The sequence below is a fragment of the Argiope bruennichi genome, chromosome 3, assembly GCF_947563725.1.
Source record: "Argiope bruennichi chromosome 3, qqArgBrue1.1, whole genome shotgun sequence".
Lineage (NCBI taxonomy): Eukaryota > Metazoa > Arthropoda > Arachnida > Araneae > Araneidae > Argiope > Argiope bruennichi.
The window spans coordinates 142018392-142041828 of record NC_079153.1 but is presented as its reverse complement, the minus strand read 5'-3'; the positions used below and the strand labels follow the sequence as shown (position 1 = coordinate 142041828).

Genomic DNA, 23437 nt, shown 5'->3' with positions numbered 1-23437 from the left:
GTTCCCATTTGGGCTTTTCGGAGAAAGACACACAGATTAACGCTAAATTCTCAATCAGGAAATTTTTACAAGAAATAAAACAGGTCTCTGTGTCAAGAAAGAAATAACAAATCGAATACTCCGAACATTTTCAAAGAATAATCTGAAGAAACTCCTTAATATCATAAAGAAATTTTGTTGTCTGGTATCATCCATCCCCCTTTATGGAGGTGTTCAATAAGTACATCTGTTTTAGAATCGGGTAAGGACGTTTAACTACGAAAATCACATAGATCAATGTTGTAGCGTGAATCCGCAATCTTCGACGAAGCGAGTAACAACTCAACTCCGTATTGAAAACAACAACAACTTGGAATCAAACTTGAAAAACGGAACAGCGTTGTGATCAGCAGCTGAAAAGATTCTGAACTGTTTACTTTCGGAAATGCAGTCATTTAAACTTAATATGTATATAGAATAGCTTGTCTTGTCGTAGAAATAAATGTTATAGTTATTTTTTCAAGGAGAGTAGTTTTTTTCAATCACAGTAAAAGAACCCGTGTACCATAGGCGAGTACACGACAAATGTCTCTCATTTTCGAATAAAGAAAAATAATGGAAAGATTGGCATGCTGTTATTCTACAGATTTGTTTTTAAAGCAAAATTCATTTCATCCTCATCATTTTAATTCTATACCATTTAGAAATTGCGAAAGTCTTCAAACCGGTTCTGCTAACTTGCACCAACAAAGAATTTCTTATTGCACCATCGCTTGACATTTCCTCAATATACGACTGTGAGGACTCAGTAGATCGTCCTCACAGATCGATTTTTCTGATCATACAGCTTTCTGGATCCGAGGGTTCTTGTCGGATCGGTATTCTTCAAATCAAATGGAATGTCAAAACCTTTGCATCCTTTTCGAGCAACAGAGGCATTCCATAGGGGTGTTTCTTCTTGCTATTACTTTTCACAGTTCTCATGAAGCCTTTTCCCACAATTGTGAGATTCGTTTCAAATATATCATGAATATTAATATTGTGATATATTTGAAATTATTTCTCCGAGTGTAACATATCATGTTTACGCGAATGATATTTTTATCATTTGCTCTGATTTCAATCTTAAATGTTTTCAAAATAAATTACAAGTCACTCTACAAAAAAATTAGCTTTAAATGTCACACTTGGAAACTACAATTAGACACAGTTTAATCTGCTGAAGCGAATTTTTCCATTAAAAGAACAATACTTAATTTTCATATCTATATAAACAGTGTTTAAATTCCCTGATCAAATAATATTTAAATTCTGGGGATGTTTTTCTTCTCAAAGTTTGCTCTTAATTTTTATTTCAACCGCATAGCGAAGAAAACCTTGCAGAGACTCGGTTACCTCCATAACCTGTCCGGATTCTGGAGTGCAGACGTTATTCACCTGATAAATTTAGTTAATGTTTGTTGCATTCGAAGCATTTGCGAATTGCGAATACGGAGTGCAAATCACATGTTATGCGAATTCATATTCCTGGAAAAAATTGGAAGATCCAAGTGGAAAGTGGCTAACGATATCATTGGAAAAGATCAGAACAACTCCGTATCACCCATCTAGCAATGGAATTGTTGAGCGATTTCATCGTTCTTTAAAGCAAAGTCTCAGATGTCACGCACCCACAAAATGGACTGAATCATATCCACTAGTTTTACTTGGACTCCGAACGGCATTAAAGGAGGATCTGCGGTGCACATCAGCAGAATTGGTTTACTACCCTGAGACTATCTACGGAATTTTTTGAGACCCCTTCACTTAACGTCGAACCTCACGATTTTTTAAAAAAAATTACGAACTGTGATGGATCAACTCAAACCTGCACCAGCTGCATCTCACGATAATTAAAAAGTGTTCATACATCCGGCTTTAAAGTCTTGCACTCATGTGTTCGTGCGCAATTAAGAAACCTTTGCAAGCACCGTATGATGGCCCTTACTGTGTACTCAGACGAACTGATAAAACTTTCAAAATTGAGAAGAACGGTAAAGAATCTACGATCATCATTGATCGTGTGAAGTCCGCGTTCTTCGAAAATTCTCATTAGTTACCTGCACCAATCATATCACCACCATCAGCTGTAGTTCCATCTCCAAAGCAGTCAGTACTTAGCCTTCTCCGTCGACTCCTGAGTTACCTTCGAATACTGCTCCACCACCTTATGTAATCAGATCTGACCGTCGAGTATGCTTTAACCCTCGTTATCTTTAGTGCAGTGCCTGCTGCATTCCAAAGGGGAAAGTACTGTGGTGGACCTGCTGTCATCAAAATGACGTCACAGTTTAAGTTACGTGATTATTTATTATACGTGCACGAGATATTATTATACTGCACCTGTATTTTTTTTTCATTTTTCTTCTTAATGTTTCCGTTAAATAAAGATGTTATTTTTTTACGCCGTCATTGAATTAAATATTATAGACAACATCCACAGATCTCACGTGCAGTTATTTAAAGAAAACAGGAATAAATTCCAAGCTTGGACGTTGGTGCCCTCCAGTGCAAAGGAAAATGTAATAGTTCATCATTCAACAAGAAAATCTGTTTGGCTGTTCTAAAGTTTATTCAAAGTACAAATTTATTTTCAACTATCTATTTACTCAAAGAATTATTGACAAAGCCGGTTTTGCCTTATAAGTCAGTTTAAAGACGTTTTAACTTCAACTTCAATTTTTATGTACGATTCAAATCAAGAATTAAACAATCCATCAAACTTCAAAATTTTCTTCATTTACTGAAGTTTTTTGATATTTATGAACTCCAACTCTCAGGGATTAGAGAATGACAGTCTTTGCTGCTAATAATCCCACATTTTCCAGTTCAATCTATTCATCAAAAAGGGAATCAAGCAACGAAATACTTTCCGGTTTATACAAGCCAAATCAGTTATTTTTTTAGTTTTATGATCACAATCTTTTGCTTAATTAAATCCGATCTGGATCAAAGTAGGCTTTATCAGTACTCTAATGAATCTTTTAAAATAAACAAATGATGTCCTCTGAGATTTTGTTTGACATAAGTAAATGTGTATACTACCTGTCTATTTGAAATTTTGACGGTATCGGCAAAATCCGAAAAGCAAAGAAAAAAAAAGGAAACTTAACTGTTGGATAAATTAATTGTTTGGTGCCAAAAACTAACAGGTCATTTTTTTTTTTCGTTTTCCTTAAGAATAAGTAATAGAATCTAGGTATTAATTTTTTCTTATGTAAATTCCACTCATAAATATGTATATTCATTACCCATTTAAACATATAAAATGCAATTTATTTATTTGAATGCAAAAACTGATAAGGACTCTTAATTAAACATTTATTAGTTGATACATTAACTTGTTTCATAATTAATAAGCAATTGAATTATATATTCTGATAATTTTAGTTTCAAATAGTTGTGCAATATTCATGTACAATACTAAAAACAGTTTAAAAAATTACATTTCTACTAATAATAAAGATGAAAGGGTTTGGGTTGGCACTCTACATGCAAGATTGTTAGAGCTACCAAATTGGTCACAAATATACTATAAATGGTGGGAATGTGAAAGATTTAAAAAAAAAAATTTTATTAATAAAATATTTAGCAGAATTTTTTCTCTTCCCCATCATAACTTCAAAATTATTGCACTAAAATATTTGTTTCAAATTTTTGAAAATTGTCTTTTTAATGATCGAGTTTAATAATCATTTAAATATTTCTTTAAATAAATAAATATAGCTTAATTTTTAATATTACGTTGTTGCTGTTGAATTCAAACCATTTCATTGTGGCATCAAATTTTAATGGTGTATCTTTCTTATATTGTTGAAAGTTGATGAAAAAGTATTATGTTTAATGTCTGTATACTTCACATAATGAATAAAAAAATAAAGTTCAAATGTTGCAAAAGTTGGAAGATAAATGCAAGAGAATTGCATTTTAATTGCTCTGTATTATATAGAACTGGTTACTATTAAAAAAGTTCATGCTTATTATAAACAGAACAGATGCAAGACTAATGAAATATCATGGCTTTAATATCTATGACAATTTTATGCTTGAAAACATTTATTGATGGAATTGTAGATATAAAATTATGTCAAAGAGAATAAATTGAAATTAAATATATTCAGCATATTAGCTGGTCATCTATCTTAAATATAGAAATAGAATTAGAAAACAAATTCTGTAGAATGTTTGATAAATAAGAGAACTGATACATAATTCAATGGAATGAACTTGAAATTTTGTAAACATTTAATGTAGCAGTTTGTATATCTTTGAATTTTGATAATCTATAATAATTTCTTAATTTGCAATTTTATATATTGGAAATCATTCTTCGGCAGTTTTGTTGATTTTGATCAACAGTTTTGTTTTGTATATTTTAAATGATTTCTACGATCTAGAAAGACTTCCCCAAATTGTCAAAGGACAGCAGATGAACTAATGATGAAGTCTGCGAGCTTGTCGTGTGTTAAATTTGAAATTGAGGATTATTCTGATTGTATGGCAAGTAGGACTATGAATAAAGTATATTGGTCATTCTCTTTATCTGTGTAGCTCAGAATTATGTCTTAAATCAACTCTCATACTACTTTAAGACAGAATATTAACACAACTAAATTAACTAAACTAAGTGTGCCAAAATTCACTAAGATGGAAATGAAATTTCATTTTAATTTACTTTCAGGTTTCATGTATCTAGCAATATATTGGCTATTCCATTGTTCACTTTCCTAAATAGTTTTATGCGATTTTTGATTTAAATAAGAGTTTTTAGTGTTATCCTTATAAACATTATTATTGATATTCTTATTTTAATTTTCTCATAATGTCATAACATTTTCTAGCATATGAGCATTTTCATAATCATAGTATATAAGAATTTTCTTTAATATTTTGAATAGTTTTTTTAATTATGTAATTATTATTATGTTGATATTTATTGTTTGCATATTATTACTAATTTAAAATTTTAATTCATATTAAGATGAATGTTTTCTTTTTTCAGTTATTAAAATGTGGCTTGGAAGTTTAAGATCTAGTGTCTGTTTTTCGCTGAAATATACTGTGTCGCTTTTTGCTAATTCAGCTTCTCTAAAAAGTTATTCCTGTTACCTTGGAGAGTTTCATCTACCAAAAGGATATGATACTGGAATAATGGTGTATAATTCTTCTGCCAATAGAAAAGTTCCTTTGGTTCTGAAGAACAAAGGCATAGCAACTTGGTAAGAGAAAAATTTTGAATATTCCATCTTTCACTGCAGGATTATCCTCATCATATTTTAATATACTTTGAAAGAATATGAATAGAATATTAGTTTTTAAAACATTAGATATAATTAAAATGCATTTATGTAATTCAAAATTGTGGAAACTGTACTTATCTCTTATTTGCAAATTATATATATAAATATATTGAAATTTTTGTTGATCACTATTTATTTCTTTTCATTGTAAATTAGGTACATGTGTGGACCTACTGTGTATGATGAATCTCACATTGGACATGCTTGGTATTATACTTAAATTACATTTATAAGTAATTTTTTTCCTCCAAAATTATTTTTGTTAGAAACTTAGATAATTTTCATATAATATTAAAAAAATATATTTATTTTGCTTCAAGGTGGTAATTTTTTATTATTTTTAGAAGTTACTGATGCTTTTTTATTGTTTGCTATGCTTCATGCAATAAATTCTTCATTTCTTCTCCCATAAATTCTTTAAGAGTTTATATTTTAGAATTCATATATTTCTGAAAATATTTCTTTTATAAGACAGTAGTTCATAACAGTGTAATTTAGATCTTCATTATTGTTTCATCAAATTAAAAATTTGATGAAACTATAAAAATGGTATGAATTTTATTGCAATAACTATTGCTAAAATTTAAACAAAAAATATTTTTAAAAAAATTGTTGCAATTCAAAAAAAATTTACTTAACAAATAAATTTGTATCATTGAAAAGAAAATATTTTTTTTAAATTTTAAAATGTGTTATTATTATTATTCAGTAATATTTTTGGAAGTTTTCATAGAAAAATATGCCACCCTCTTACTTAATTTTTAACTAGCTAAAATTTTTATGAAGAAAATTCTTCTTTATTTAGTAAAGTAATAAAAAAAATGTATTCAGAAATAGAAAAACAGAAAGTTAAATTTTGTTTATTACTATTAAAAATCATATTTATGTCTCAGATACAACTTAGAACTTATCATGTCTGAAATACATTCAAATAAGAATGTCAATGCCATTCTCATTGTTGATATTTAGAAGTAGGATATGCAGTCTACTTTTCTCTTAAAAGATATGTGACAATCTCTTGGCAATTTTTGCAGTGCGTTTTGTGTGTTCTTAAATTATGTATTATTGAATTCTATCCCCACAATTTTAAAAAATAACAATCAGCAATAATATAAAAGGGGAAAAAATGAATCTTTTTTCAAAATTCTATTCCAAATAAAGACTCATTATATAAATTTTTAAAACATTTATAATAAATTTTTAAAACATATATAAATTAACAAAAGTACTTTTGACAGTTTGTAATTCTTCTGCAGACCTGAAAGTTTGCTGTTTTCTTATTTTTTAGTCTTTTACTGCTTTTTTAACAACGACAAAATCTTTGCAATTTCAGTGACACTTGATCTTCTTAAGCTGGTGAAAGAGATTTCAATGGAAAGAAATGTTCTTAATCATATTAGTGTACACTGAAATGCTGTTTCATACAAGACAAGATTTGATATTTCTGTTATTTTAAGGTTGTAAAATTCAATGTTATGAAAAGGAATAAATTAGGAAGTCATTAAGATGGAAAATCAACATAGAACAGAACAACTTAGCATCTGACAAAGAACATATTTAATGACATTCATACAAGTGAAGTACAAAAACAGTTTCAGTTATATTTATCCTCTAGCCGCCTTTGGCGACCAGCCGGTTTGTCAGTATTACCGCTCGCTACAATTTTCAATTAAATATTTTAAGTAACTGGTCTCTTAATGGCTTCTAAAACAAAACATTTTTAATCTTCAAATTTTGATAGTCGTACCAAACTTATACTATTGTTTAGATCGTTTCGTTCAATTTACTGTATATATTTTCCTAATGTGTAGTCATTTCCGATAAAACTTCAACTTTAATTTAAAGTGGAAATGCTGAAATTGCAATTAGTATAAAGATATTTTTTATGAAACCAAGCTTTTTATTTTATTTATCATTTTCATTGTTATTTTTTTTATTATTATTATTGAATATGAGTATTGCAAACAGAATCGCTCGGTATTTAAGTCTTATGTGAACTACAAAATATTTTTCATCATTTATGTAATATCTCAAACAATAATTCAACAAAAATTTCTCAGATTCAGCATAAAATTCAGTTTTTAGTTTTGCTTTCAAAAATCAATAAAAATATTTTGTTCCGGCCTATAAATATATTTCAAAAATTATGAAGTCTAAATTTAATGCAGTAAGGTATCAGATTCTGAGAAATATTCTGGACACACCAAATTTTAAATAAATGAATGAATGTTTCTATTTTCAACGATCAACTAAGACTTATTTATGAAGTTTTGGATGTTAAAAATTTAGAAAAACTCAACATTTTCATAATCTTAGGCCAATTAATCTTGAGAAACCTGCGCGCTGATTGGCGTATTTTCTTTGAAATGATCGATGGAAAATCTAAAATTATCCTTTTTTTTTATTGAATAGTGATATTCAAATTTTCATAAATCAGTCAGTTTAAGTGATTGATTTATTTGATTGGAAATTAACTTTTTTTATTTAAAATATTAGTGTTTCAAGAACATTTTGTTATTCGTGATTTCCACAGCAGAAGCTTTATGTAAAATTAAAAATTCGTTATTTATTAGAGCATTTATTGAATCAAATTACATAAAATATAATCATTTTCCATTTAGACCATTTTAGCAAATCTGTGTCTATCTGCTAAACAATTGCTTTTTTACAAATTAGCTGTGTGGCCCTGATTTGAATGGATATCCTGTTCATATTAAACAAAACTTGCCTTAAAATAAATCTGATTTATTGGATTAATAATATAGAGAGTGTAAAAGATCACAAAATAATTTTTCTTGAATTTATTTTTTAGAAAAATTAATATTTCATATTTGTTTCATTTCCTACAGACACGCGCTGAAAATTATATTTTTCAAGATTTCATTTCCAAAAAGATTAGATTTATTTTTAATTGGAGCTTTAATCAATGTGATGGCAACACTTTGAAAAAAGCTAATTTTTTTCCCATGAATGCGAAACGTGCTTGTGCAGCTTAAATTTTATTTTTATTTTGTATGAAAAAAATTGTTGAAAAATATAGTTAAAATATTTATATAAAAAGTAATTAAAAATAGAAATTTAATTTTAAGTTTAAAACATTAATATCATTTAAAAGATAAATTTTTGATCTTTAACTTCATGTAAAAATCTTTTTTTGTGCAGTAATATTTTTGGAAGTTATAGCAGAAACACGCCAAAATTTCGCTTAATTTTTAAATAAATAATTTTAAAATAATCCCCAGGTGTACATTCCCGGCCTCCAAGGTATACACGTGCCAAATTTGGTAGATGTAAGTTGAATGGTCTGGTCTATAGAGCGCCAACACACACACATTGAGCTTTATTATAAGTATAGATTACAATCATTAAATACACAGTTATTATAGGAATTTTGTTTGTACTATTTAATATTCTTCTAAGGTGGTGAAAAAAGCATTCTTTGAAATTTGTAGAAGGAGTTATTTTCATTGAACTTGAATGAAAATACAAACAATAGTAATCAGAAAATGGTTGCAGTATTTGTAGAATATATGAATAAAGATGGGAATATTTACTAAGCACTTATTTTCCTATTGTGTTGTCTCATTGTTGATAATGTCAACATTGAGACAATTTTTCAAGAACTAGTTCTATTTTTTGACAAGAACAACATTCCGTGGAAAATGTTATACAGTTAAATCTGTAACATGTTTAAAAAAAGCATTTTTTAATAATAAAAAAAATTACAAAATTGTAATAATAATCAAAAATGGAAGCAGATAAATATTGTCATGCGATATGTGTGATGATCTCAAAATATTTTTTTAATTTCATTGATTTAAATGTACTTAAAATAATATAATATTTTTGTTAAGAAAGCTGGTAACCACTTATTTTAACTCTCTTTAATGGAAAAATTTTAAATTGAAATGTTTTTTTAAGAAAATTTTTCTTTTTATCAGCTGCTATGTAAAATTTGACATACTTAGAAGGATAATGGAAAAACTTTTTGGCATCAGTGTTTTGCTTCAGATGGGAATTACTGATATTGATGATAAAATAATTAAGAAAGCTCAAGAAGTAAGTTTGAAAATTTGTGAAATTAAATAAATGGGTATTATATCTATGGTAGATTTTGATTTCATGCTTTATTTTTGCAGTCTGATTTGAGTACTTTGGATGTAGCAAGAAAATATGAGTTAGAATTTTTCAAAGGCATGGCTGCTATGGGAGTCATGCCTCCTTCTTCAGTGACTCGTGTAACAGAAAATATCCCTCATATGATATCGTTTTGTGAAAAACTAATAGAAAAAGATGTTGCCTATGTTACAAGTGAAGGTAATGTCTAAATTTCTAAAATAGTAGATGATTTTTAAGTTATTCCTTTCTCTATAATTGCAGCAGATATAGTTTATTTTAAGTATATCTGTTACAAATGAATTTATTTGGATTTGAGTTGGAGGGAGTGTAATAAAATATAATTTCTCGATTTAATTTTTAATAAAAATCAATTCTCTCTTTTTTTTTTTACATAAATCTTTTTTTTTTCCTTATTGATTTTTTTAAATCTTTAAATTTAGGAAATTATCTTTCCAAATATGGTGTATACCATGATTTTAAAAATAAATGACAAATAATTTTTGTTTTTATAATGCTAAGAATTCAGTGGGCTATTATTATATTGCTTATTTGTTTGTTTTTTCATTTTGTTGAAGGATATACATTTGATCAATTTGATTTATAACAATTTATATTACTCCGCTGTTATTTTTATTGTGAAAGCTTTGATATACTTGATAATATGAAGAACAAAAATATTAACATTATATTAAATATTTTTAAAAGTTTTAATCTTCATTGAATTAATCTTCATATGCATTTTTATGAACTGCATATTCTTTGTTTTTAAATTTTCAGGCAATGTTTATTTCAAAATTTCTAAAGCTGTTTCTGCTGAAGTATTAAATGAATTGCCCCAAGATTCTGATATAAATTTGGATCCATTAAAAGAAGATGGACGGGATTTTGCTCTTTGGAAAATAGTTAAAGAAGATGAACCTTATTGGATATCTCCATGGGGAAAAGGAAGACCTGGCTGGCATATTGAATGTTCTGTGATGGCAAGGTTAAAATCATATTTATGTATTTGTTTAAATGTTGATGTAAGATGAGATGTTTTTTTTACAAGTTTAAGCATTTGTTCAGAAAATTTTATCTGTTGAAATTATTGTAATGCATATAAACATTCATATTGTGTCTTATCATTCTGTGTCAAAAATGGAATCAGTTTATTTTCAATATTTCAACATTAAACTATTGTTTTCAGGCTTTGATGTAATTATAGGAATTAACTATCTGAAAAAATTATTAATTTCTTTTATTTAATTACAAGTGTAATGTGTTTTTTAATATAAATGATTGATTTTTTGTTAAGGTTTTTTTTTTTTTTTTTTTTTTTTTTTAATCTTCCTTATTTTATTCTAAATTTGTGCTGTCTAACATGCTTATGGATGGTAGATTTTAAAAACAAATCAAAATCTGCAATGAACTTATAGCCATAACTATAAATTTATGGTTAGAAGCCTATTGGCTTATAAATTAGATCATTTATATATTTTACATTACAATGAAATTACATTACACCATACTATAACATTCACATTTGCAAATATGTTTAACTATGCTCATGATTCAAAATAGTTTCATAGAATAATACTGGAATTTCAGAAATTTTTTAAATGTTTTATTTTTTCCTATTTTCCAACATTTGTAAAAAAAAAAAAAAAAAAAAAAAAAAAAAAAAAATCGTGAGCATGCTTTAAATCAACATTTTTTAAAATTTATTATTCATTAATGTTCCTTTTTCATTTACAGTAAATTTTTTTAAAGTTTTTGCTTGAAAAGTATTTTTGTGTTTGGAAAAGATCTCAAAAACCAATTCTAGCAATAATATTACCTCTCAGTCAACCTGCAAAATGTGCATTATGTTGTGTTGCAATAGGATGAAATCATGCTTGTGATAAAAAACACTCCACAATAGTTTTGCACTATTCTAAAGTTGCTGCAAGAGTGATTATTTTTGTTGCATGAAGTCATTAAAAAAATTGTATTAGGTAGATTATGATGGATTTGAATATTATGTGAAAAATTTAATTAATGGTTGATTAAATTTATGTTCTAAAAATAGTTGCTATTACTACAGTTCCATGGTGATCATCTGAAGCCACCTGTAGTCTAAACTATCTAAAAGCTAGTTTCAGTCAGTGTGGCAGTTGGATTTTTTATTTTAATTTTAACTTAGTTTGATTTTAAAGAACAAGTATTTCATGTAGGAATTTAAAAATGGCTCTTGTATAAATTTGTGAGTCCTCACACAGTCACTTAAAACAAATAAAATTTTAATTGAAAAAGTCATACTAAATGAATAAACCCAAAATTGATTAAGATTATTAGGTCTGATTAGTTTTGCTGAGGACAGGCATCAATAATAAGTGCATAAGTAATGTACAGTTTTTTAAGGATTTAATACTTAATGAAATTTTTTCAAAAATGAAACAAATTTTCAGTAAAAATATTGTAATAATCAATTTTATGAGTCCTTAAAGTTAAAAACTTGAAACATAATGTATGTTAATTCAGATATTGCAACTAACATATTACAAGATGTTTTTTAAGCTCTAGTGAAGTACATATATGAAATTGTATAGTATTTCATTTAAATACAAAAATTTATTTTTATAGGTTTGCATGAAATATGTATGAAGAACATTTTATATATGTAATATAGAATCATGTGTAAGTATGCTGAATTCGATTTAAAAAATCTCCATATCTTTTTATCTAGTAAAATTTTTGGCTGCCATCTGGATCTGCACTCAGGTGGATATGATCTTCTTTTCCCTCATCATTCAAATGAGAAATCACAATCAGAAGCTTACCATAATTGTTCACAGTGGGGCAATTACTGGTTACATTCAGGTTCATTTTGCATTTTAATTTTGTGAAGTTATTAAAATATTATATCATATTAGCTCAATTAAAGCTATATAATATTAGCTCAATTAAAATATTAATTCAATTTTTTTTTTTTAAAAGATTGGCATTTTTTTTTAAAAAAAGAAATTTCTTCCATTGAAGAAAATATTTACAGGTGTGACACCAAGAGATAAAACATTATGTGGAGGCATTGCCAAATTCAACATTTTTACTGTAGAATTTTTTCTTTTTGTATTATTTTCCTATTTGTTATTATCTCATATAGGAAAAATACAAAAATAAAGCATATTTACTGCCTAAAAAAAAAAAATCACCTTGAAATTTCAAAGAATATTTTTATTTCAGATAGCCTAAAAGATGTTACATTTGTCTCTAAGTGATTATAAACACCTCTTTGAAATCCAAATCCAAAACCAATACTTAAAAGCTTTTAATGATTTCATTGGCAATTTTTGTTGGTGGGTGGCACTTACTGATTGTCCATGATGGGATCTCTTCCCACTAAGTGTTATAAAGAGGTTATCATGGAAGGAATTTATTTCAAGCTGGTAGAAGTACGTTCAAGTTTGTTACATTGGTGTACTCAGAACCCAATTGGCTATGCATTGTATTATGACATTTAATTTTCTAAAACAAGTTCAAAAAATAATTAATCAAATTCATAATTATTAGTATACCCAATTTCTCAAAAATATTAGATATTCCCGCCAAATGTATATGAAGAACAACACTAATAAAATAAAGAATATGAATCATTATTTATATACCTAAAAATTGTACATTAAAGGAATAAATCAATTAAAAAACCCAAAATAGCATTAAGATGTAAGAAATGCTGTAAAAAATTATTTGTTTTCATCTTTGTTGTACTAAACTCAGATAAGTAATTAACATAAAATTCTTTAGAATGATTCTCTTTACCAGTAAAAAAGTTTTTCTCAGATATATTGCAACATTTATATTGCTCTGTATCTACAAAAATGTGGGAAATTTTACAAAAATAATTCAATATTTCCCTTTAACCATTATGCTACACTCATTGGGAAGTCAAAATATATTCTATTAAAGCACTGTTCACACAGTGTGAGCAAACCTGTAATGATCTAGAAGAATTTATTGATGCAAATAATGATGATACTGTGATATCGGAAGCTGCAAGTCTATTGGATTCAATACAAGAAATGCCATTTATCTTATGTTTAATAATATGGTTGACAATATTGTCCAAAATTAATCCTATTAATAAACTGTTTCAGGCAGAACCAATTGTTATTGCTTGATATAATTTATAACTTATAATTTGAATATTTCAGAATGCTTTCCTGAAAAACGAATGCGAAAAAGATCATATTCTGAAATAGCAGAAGATGAAGTTATAGAAACCTCGATAGAGGAATTTAGATGTTATTTTTTACACTATAATTGATACTGTTATTTACAGATACTGTTATTATTGATACTGTTTTCTGTACAGATAGAAAATATATTTAAGAGTATTTCAAATTAATCATTGATAATAAAAAAAAAAAGAACTTTAGAAAAACAGGAATTAGAAAAATGCCTCAAACATTTTGTAAAGCTTTGAAAAATGATGTAAATGAAAACCTAACCCAAGAAATTGGTTTGCTAGGCGATTAGATTTCGAATGAAAAATATGTAAATAATGCACAAGACATACTGTAATACTCACTAAATAATAATTTTAATAAGTTACTTCTAAATGTATTAACTGTGTTAAAACTTTTCTTTATATTGCCAGTTACTATAGCAAGTGCTTTCTGCAAATTAAAATCAACAAAGAAGGTGAAGTTAAGTACAGAATGCTTAAATGCACTGATTATATTATGTACTGAAAAAGAAATTGCAAAAAATTGTAATTTTTCTGAAGTAATTAGTAGCAGAAACAAAATAATGCATAAATAAATATACACTATTAATATATATATATATATATATATTTGCTTTACCAAAAAATTTAGTGCCCCAAAGGGTTTTTTGTGCCCAATTATCTTTATAAGGAAGGCCGGTTCTGTACAGCACTTATAATAACACTATCTTTTTTTTTTAAAGCTGCAAAATATATTTAAAGTATTTTACACCTTGTATTTTAAGTATTTTACACTGTAAAATTGCAAATATATGTTTTAAGATTCTGTGAATATTTATATTTCCCATTTTCATATGTATTTATTACTTTTCAGATATGATAGAGCTAGTTTCATTGTATTTTACTTGTAAAACTGTAACTTCAATTGATTTACACACTTCTTTTATTATTAATGAATATGATATATATATATGAGATTTATTTTTTTACACATAAATAATGTGCAGTCTATATTATATATGTACATATAAATGTTACAAATATTTTATACATTTACAAACAAAAGGGAAACTTCAAGTAAAAATTTTATATATATGTTGCTATAATTTAAATTCGTCTATTCATAAAGCTCTAGAATGGGTTCTGTGGCTTTCAACGAAATAGAATTTTGCTAGCATGTAATGTAAATGATGCACTCTTGGGGGGGGGGGGGGAAGAAGAAAGAAAAGAAAGCAAAATTTTGGCAGTAGGTACAATTTTTTAAAGATAATTTTAACAGATTTGTTGTTAAATAAATAAAAAAAATTTTTTTATTATTATTAAAATGAAAACTTTCTAATATTTTATCCCATTTACGAAACATGTAATGGGTACTGTGAATGTTGATTTCTCAAAAAATATGCTCTTATTATAAAGGTACTCAACTGTTATAGTTAAAATTTCCCTATTCTGTAGGCTCTTCTGACATTTTAATTGTAATTATAATGATAAAAGGTTTTTCTTGATTTATTTATCAACAAGTCAGTAAAAATCACCTTAAATATTGGCACTGCACTATGTATTGACTAAATTGTTACAATTTGCTTTTCAGTTTTCAGAGATTGCGTCTCATTTATTACATGCTGATGAGATTATATTTCATTAGAAACCATAAAACCGACTTTAGAATCTCTGGAATGGCAGTACTTTAATTATAACAATCCTTTTAAATATAATGAAAGAGTATTTTTTCGTATACAATCATTAGTTGCATTTGTAATAATATAAGATGTATTTTTTTGTAGTGTAAATTAAACTTTGAATGAACTCTTCTTTTTTACTTCATGCTTGATTTGATAAAAATTGATGTATGTTTTTGTTCTGAGAAAATTATAAAAAGTTCGACCTATCTATACTGATTGAAAAAACAAAATCGGTCACATATTCTTGGCCATCAGTATAAAATTTTGAAGTTATATCGTTCAGTGAGTTGTTAAAATGATTCATATTTTTCTGTTGAAATAAAATATGAAAAAAGGAAGAAAACTTAGTTATGTAATTCGCTGAAAAAAATAATAACAATGACAGTTCTCTGAAATGAAATGCAACATTAATATTGCAATAGCAATAGTCCATTCAAGCCTCACAAGATAATAAGTTTTTCTTGTAAATAAGATTACATTCATAAGTCAAAAATATAATAAGTTCCTTCATAAGTCAAAAATATAATTGACCCATTAAATTTTTTTTTAATTTAAGATTATAAGTTTATATTAAGTTTATATTATAAGTTTATATATATAAATATTATTGTTTAAATGAGAAAAAAAGCAATTTTATGAGAATAAGATGTACAAACTTTAAATGAGACCAAGCAATAAACTTCTTTAAAATTTTAATAAAAGATTTTGCTATTTAAAATCTCTACTTTTTTAAGCTATTTCTTTTAGTTATGTAAAATGCAATGAATAAAATAGAATATTTTCAAAGAATTAGAAAGAAAGAAAGTAGTAGTTGAAGAGCCAATGATTTACAGGTTTATAAAAATTCAATTTTTTTTTCTGTAGATTTTACTATACATGTTCAATTTTTCTAAAAAATAATTTTTAAAAAATGTATAATGTTTCAGTTTTTAAATTGTTTATAAAACCAATGAAATATTTTTTATATAATGATGCTCCATCAGCCTAATCTGAATTTTTCTTATTGGTACATTCTTAAAATTTCAAAAAAAAAAAAAAAAAAAAAATGAAGGACACAGGAATGTCTCTACTGAAAAAATTACTTTCATCAGTTAGATTATCCATATCACATAAGAAATAACTGATTAATGCTGTAATGTCATGATATTTGAATTATTTATATCATTTCAGGTCTGTTACAAGTAGGAAATGAAATAAAGATGTCCAAATCAATCAAGAACACTGTATCTATAAAGGAATTTTTGCGTGAGCATTCAACAAATGATTTTCGTATTTTGTGTCTTCAATCCCCTTATCGCAAAAGTGAGTTCTAATTCAAGAATTCTATGTCTAAATTTTTTTTTTTTTTTTTTGTTCAGTCTCTTTAAAAATATTGTTGCGAAACTTTTTAATTTCTGTAAAATCTCTTGCTGTTTCTGAAATTTAAATTTTTGCCACCAATATAGCAAAAAATTGATTGACAAAAAGGTAGGATCTTAAATAATTCACATTTATTTGGATTCTTCACAAACATATATATATATAGGCCATTATTAAGCAGTTAGTCACTGCTTAATTGCAGATATTGGTTAACTATTTGGGCTCTCAGAAATGTTTACAGCACAATTTTAATATAGATTCTTAAATATTTTTGGTTTAAGTATTGAGGAATCTAATTGGAAGATTAAGATTAAAAAGAGTTATTCTTGATTTAAGATATTTAAGTCAAATGTATTGCATACTAACTATTTAAAATTGGTATGGGGTGTTTTTGGCAAAAGCATCTCGTTTAGATGAGTGCCAAAAAATATTAATTCTTATAATCATGACAATAACATATTATTATTTTTCAAAATTTGCTGTGATTGTTGTCTTCTAAAATATTTTTGAGTTAGTTACATTTAAGATAGTTATCATTTATGTACCAAATGAAAATAAGTGAAAAGTTTACTTATTGTACTATGTTGTATATAAAGAATGCACACAAAAGAAAATTGTTAAATTATGATTAAAATAACTAATTTTTTATTTTATTATATTTATGTTCTGAAATTCAAATCTAAAGTATCCAGGTGAATATGATTAAATTCAGGAACAAAAATTATTTTATATGTTTGTGCTTCAAAGTTTTTTTTTAGATGTGAATCAACATGTAAATCATTCAAATAATATATTTTTGTTACATTCATTGACTTTCTTTTACATTAGTTAAAACCATATCAACAGCTTAGTTTACTGAATATTGTCTTGCCTTGTCTTTTTTAAAATTTTCTTTTTTGTAAGCATTTAAAACATATTTGTTTTCTAGGCATATTTCTATCATTATTCAGTTTCAAAAATATTATATTCAATATAGTTATTTATAAATATCTTTTATCAAATAAAAAAAAAAGTATTATCTGATTTATTGGTGCATGAGGAATGAAAATGTTTTGATATTTCCATCTCTAGAAATTAAAAATTGCTTCTCTTGAATTTTTCTATCTCTGCCAAATCTCCTCTTCGTAAATATTATGTCTTTGCAAAAGTGCTGTGCCTTTCAGTTTCACGATTCTGCTAACACTTTGGTGTCTGTAAATATATAAACTCATTCTTTTAACAATTTGTAAGGCATCATTGTAATGTTGTGTGAAATATGTCAAACATTCTACCAATGAGAGTTCAGGTTACTTCCAACTTCAAACAATTCAAAAGGTTTTTTTCTCAAACAGAAAAATCTCAAAAGTGAACGTCTAACCTTGTGCGTTATTCATCTTATATCCATTCTTTCAAGCCCTGTTTAGACAACAGGATCATACATGTTTTCCTTATTCACCTTATCTGGTACTGAATGTGACAATAAATACTTCTCCCTCAAAGAAAACCATTTCGCTAGTATTACATCAGTAATGAACGGCATTCTGAGAGCAGTGAATGTATCATCAAAATAATGTTGAGACTTTTCACTTACTTTGTTCTGTGTAGATTACATGAGTTTCATGTGTAACTTGCAATATTGATATATTTGTATCACAGTAGAGCTTTTTTACTCCAATATTTTGTTTTTTTGGCTGTTTGCATTTATTTTTAAAGAAATAGAAATGAGAACAAAAATTTATCTGAGGAAGTTGATTACCCTTGTATTGTAAATGCATGATTGACTTAGCATTGAATAGATTTTTGAAGCTCTCTGGGTCTATATTGCATATGTAATTAATTCCCTGTAGCATTGTGCCAAGAACCATCACTAAATGTAGGCTTAAGATAGTACTCACTATAATACACTATAGCAGCATCACTATGGTACTCTAAAATTTCACAGAATCATTTATAAAATTTTAGTTTGAAATTTTAACTATTTATTATTATTATTGTTATTTTCAAAAATGCTTTTAAATGACTGCTAACTTCCCAGAGAAATTGTTAAATGTGTGCATTTACATGTTTATATTAATTTATAAAAATACAATGACATCATGCTTTAAGTTTCATTAAAATAAAGATTTTAAAATTAAAATTAAATAATGATTTGTGAAAAAAAATTATACATTTGTAATATTAAAATAAAGAAACAGAAAATTAATATATAGAAATTTTGATTTTTTTTTTCAGATATTCTGTATTGTTCTAAAACTGTATTTGGAGCAAAAAGATTGTATCAAAAATTTCATAATTTTATCAATGAAATGGAATTATATAGTAATGGAGAAATAAGCGTACCATTTATTGATGAAGACAAATTGCTATCCAGGTATAATATTTGTTTTCCATTATAATGCAGTTTTTATTCCGATACTTTTTTAAAAATTTGTTTTGAATTTGGTTCTGTGCACAGTTCTAAAATGTTTTGTTTTTCTCTTAAGCATAGATTGCAAAGCACAAAAGATCAAGTCATTTCTCTACTTGCTGATGATTTCAACACTTCTCAGGCTATCCTCTGCCTGACAAATCTAATTGATTCAGTCAATGAAAGCCTTCAATCTTCGAATCATTCTTTTGTTTTTAAGAATGATGTCACTGTTCTATCAGCTTGCGCCAGCTACATTGACCGGATGTTAGAAATCTTTGGGGTTAATGTTATGTGTAAGAAGGTAATTTCAAAAAAATCACCTGCTTTATTCCTTACCATTATATTCTGTAACAGCAATGAGAAATTTTATTATTAAAAACGCTAATGTACTATTTAGACAGAAATAATATATTGTTACAGAAATTCTGCTTGCAAAATTCTGTTAATACAACAGGTTTGCTATAGTTGATAATGGCGGAAAAGTCAACAGCTTTGGAAACAAATAACATTTATTAACATGAATACACAGACGACAAAACACAACCAAGACATACACAGTGGCATTTACAACAAATAGCAGCTCACAAAGTAGTAATTGGTAGTAAAAAAAACCATAACAGCACACAAAGTCGCCTGACGGAACTCAGCAGAAAGAGAGGATTCATGTAGCTATTCACTAAAGTCTGTCTAAATGCCTGCAATTCTCCACTGTCTCCTCGCTTTAGCTGTACTCAGCTGCTGACTCATTACTATATAACTGGCTACTCAGCATACAACTTGATGCTGCTTCAATACTAGACTCCAAGTCAGCACAGGGCTCAATTCTCAATTGCTTGAGCTCCACTCAGTGCTTGCATTTTGCTGGACTGATCCAACTGTTTTGTTGCTAACTATTTATACAATTCAGCACACACTGACTCCAGCTCAGTCTGCTGGATTTTATAGTTTTCGTAGAAGGGCTCAGAAGGTTCTCGAAGGATCAACATAATTCATCTCTTATTGCTGAAATTCCTGAAGATTCTAGTATTATTCATTTTGTTGCCAAATCTAGGGTCATTAGTCTGACATCCATTCAGCATCCAATAGAGCTTGTATGTAAAACTATCGTTTTTTATGATGGAATTGACCGTGTTGGGTAACATATTAATTTGTATTTTTCATGAATATGATTTATTTTAATATTATTAAACTAAGATATGAATTATGTCTTCAAAATTCTTCTTAACCAAAATTTATTATACTAAAATATTTTACATCATGATGCATACTGATACATATTGATAAAAATGCAATATTGAGCTAAAATATTTTTTATTTGTTATATTTAAAATGGATTATCTTTTTCATTTTGTTTTATATAGAAGTTGAGCAGAAGTTTTGTACATTTTATGGATGCTGTCAATGAATTTCGTAATAAGATCAGACTATTTGCTCTTTATCAGATTGATATAAGTACGTATGAACAAATAATAGTTTTGCTTTCTAAAAATATTTCTGTTTTCTTCTTGCATCACAAATAATACATTGTTTTCTTTCAATCCTTATTTCAATTTCTTTTGCAAAATCCATTGTTTATTTCCTTATAGTGCTGCAACTTCTTGTCTTGTTGATTTATTATGTCAAATCAAAAATATTTTTCTATATTACTGCAGCATTCATGTTCATTAATTGAAATATGATTGTATTCTATGTTATTTTAGGCCAAATTTCAAGACCTGCTGACTATATTGAAAATAATTACACTTCCTTCCAACAAAGAATCAATCTAATTGATGATATGAAGGTAAATTTTAATGAAATGTGATCAGCATTGACTAGATATGCTGTGTAAACTATTATCCATGCCCAAAATATCATCCATTACTGTTTATTAGACATTTCCTGTGCAAATTAAGGCATTTTGAGGCCCTACTTTTAATAAACTGACAAACAGTTTAATTTCACTAATAATTTAGCTTATTTTAATGACTTTCGAAAATTTATATAAATAAATTTATGTATTATGACTTTTGATTGTATGTGCTCCAAATTTGTGTACAATGCTATTTAAGCATGCTTATAAATATTATAATAAAAAGGGAAATGTAATGAAACATTCAGTAATGGGACCAATTATGCTTGACAAAATATCAATATTATCCTAATATTTCAAAATTCATAGAATTGTTTTCTTTACAGATTGATTGATTTGCCAATTGGTTGTTAATAATGGATCTACCTGCAATTTCTTGTTTACCTAGTGACCCTAGATAGCTGCCTGGTTTGCCTAGTCGAAAATTCACCATTGGATATTTTTAAACTTATAAAAAAAGTTAATTGAAAATTTATATGTAAATTAAATTTTCTTGGTGAAGCAACTATAAAAAAAAAATCAGTTATAATACAGTTAGTTTTAATAGCATCTTCTCAAACAAGTTTATGTTACATCTCTGATTAAAATAATATGATTGTGTATGTGGGACTAGGTGTACGTAAAAGAGCTTTCTGTTATGTTTCTAATTTCTCTTTGTATAATTATTATAACATTTTTAATAACCTTTTTAAAACCTGATATTTTTAGTATATTTTTAAATATGTTTCAGATTTAGTGCTTACAACTTTGAAATTTTTAAAATGTCTTTCAACGTTTTCAAACATTTACAACTTCTAAATTCATTTTAATTCTATTTAAGATTAAGTACACGGTTGGCAAGAAATAAGTTACTCACTTCAAAGGGGTCTAAAATGCATTCTATTGGTCCAAATAAGATAAAATTTGAACTACAGATTATTCAGATGATGCACTTTACATTTATGAATTTAAAAAATTTAGTACAAAAATTCATCAATAGATGGCACTGTGACACAAATGGCATTTATTTGCATATATTGAAAATGTGAAACATAATTTGCATTACAGTGCATGTCTATTACCATATTTCTTTGGATAAAAATAAGGCGAATTCTGTACGAATATTAGTTTCTTCTATGTTTATCATGCATACGTTGCAAGAAAAAGGACTACTGGTGAAATTGTTCTACCAGAACTAACAAAACTCATAGCAGCTCTAAAGGAATTGCGTCATATGAAGAAGATACGACAAGATGCCCAATGTCTCCAGGCGCCCTATTCAAGATGATGCAGAAATTTGAAAAAAACTGGACAACTTGGCATTCTTTCTGGTAGAGTACGAAAAAAAAAAGCTGTCTTCCAGCGTCGAAAATGTTGCGACTGCGCTCGTTGAAGCCAGCAGTCAGTTGCCTCATAATAGTGTGAGTTTGCCAGTTGTTTCCTGTGTTCTGGATGTGCGTATTCAATTGTACGAAAAATCGTACGGCAGATTTTGCATTTTTATCCATATAAAATCAAGTCTGTGTACCTGTAGCAGGACGGGGACTTAGAGGTCTGTAAAACTTTTGCACTTCAGTTCCTTGCTGGAATGGTGGTTGACACAACTTGACCATGGAACATTCTGTGAGTAATGAGGTCCTCTTTTGCCTTAGTGGGCAAGTTAACACTCACAACTGTCTAATTTGGGCATAGGAAAACCCTCATGTTATCCAGAAATAACCCTTGCATCCTGAAGAAGTGACAGTATGGTGTGGTTTTACGGCTACCTTTATCATTGGACCGTAAATTTCTTTGAACAGATAACTTCAAATAGAATCCAAACCTGTTCGGTCACAGGACAATGGTACCATGATATGCTGAGGGATTTTGTAATCTCAACTCTTCTACAGCATGGATGCCTTCAAGATGTCATTTTCATGCAGGATAGTGCACCACCTTATATTGATCGTCGTGTACAGCATTTCACAGAAGCATGAGTTATTAGCCGTCATTTCCCAATAGAGTGGCCACCTCGCTCGCCGACATCACCCCTTGCGACTTTTGGTTATGGGGTTATTTGAAGGACAATATCTACCGTTAAAAGTCATCATATCTACCAGATCTGAAGAACAACATTCGACATCATATTCTTAATATTCTGGCAGACTCACTCCGGTCACCTATAGAAAATATGGTTTTCCAGTTAGAGCATATTGTTGAAAATGAAGGACATAATGAGCAATTTTAATTTTACTTTACTTAACAATTATAAACCATATTAAATGGTTTTACGTGTACTACAATGCCACCTAATGGTGAATCTTGTATTAATTTTTTTTATTAAATAAATGTAAAGTGCATCCACTCAACAATCTGTAGTTCAAATTTTATTTCATTTGGATCAATAGAACACATTTTAGAGCCTTCTGAAGTGGGTAACTTATTTCTTGCTAACCCTGTATGTGTAAATCAAAATATTTATTTGAATTTTGTTCATTTCATGACATCTAGCACTTAAATTGAAGTTCTAGTAATATGTATTTTCTTTTTATTAATACTTATCAAATTAAGTCGAAG

The 23437-nt window shown here is 27.5% G+C and overlaps 1 protein-coding gene across 7 annotated transcripts in view; it reads left to right on the top strand.

Annotated features, from left to right (window-relative positions):
• Window positions 1-2539: 2539 nt before the first annotated feature.
• Window positions 2540-23437, top strand: part of LOC129962646 (probable cysteine--tRNA ligase, mitochondrial) — a 29972-nt gene continuing 9074 nt past the window's right edge. For 4 of the 7 annotated variants that reach the window (XR_008783935.1, XR_008783934.1, XM_056076523.1 and 1 more), the window contains exons 1-12: window positions 2709-2972; window positions 5021-5237; window positions 5475-5525; window positions 9260-9377; window positions 9458-9635; window positions 10215-10422; window positions 12142-12275; window positions 16473-16604; window positions 18873-19011; window positions 19129-19351; window positions 20412-20502; window positions 20751-20833. Coding sequence is in view for 5 of the 7 variants with exons in the window: in XM_056076523.1 (XP_055932498.1) it covers window positions 2930-2972; window positions 5021-5237; window positions 5475-5525; window positions 9260-9377; window positions 9458-9635; window positions 10215-10422; window positions 12142-12275; window positions 16473-16604; window positions 18873-19011; window positions 19129-19351; window positions 20412-20502; window positions 20751-20833 (1617 nt within the window). In the remaining 2 variants the exon portion in view is untranslated. Of the gene's footprint in view, window positions 2598-2708; window positions 3171-5020; window positions 5238-5474; window positions 5526-9259; window positions 9378-9457; window positions 9636-10214; window positions 10423-12141; window positions 12276-16472; window positions 16605-18872; window positions 19012-19128; window positions 19352-20411; window positions 20503-20750; window positions 20834-21228; window positions 21739-23437 lie in introns of those variants that run through there. The other 3 variants (XM_056076528.1, XM_056076526.1, XM_056076524.1) reach the window with 3 other exon arrangements.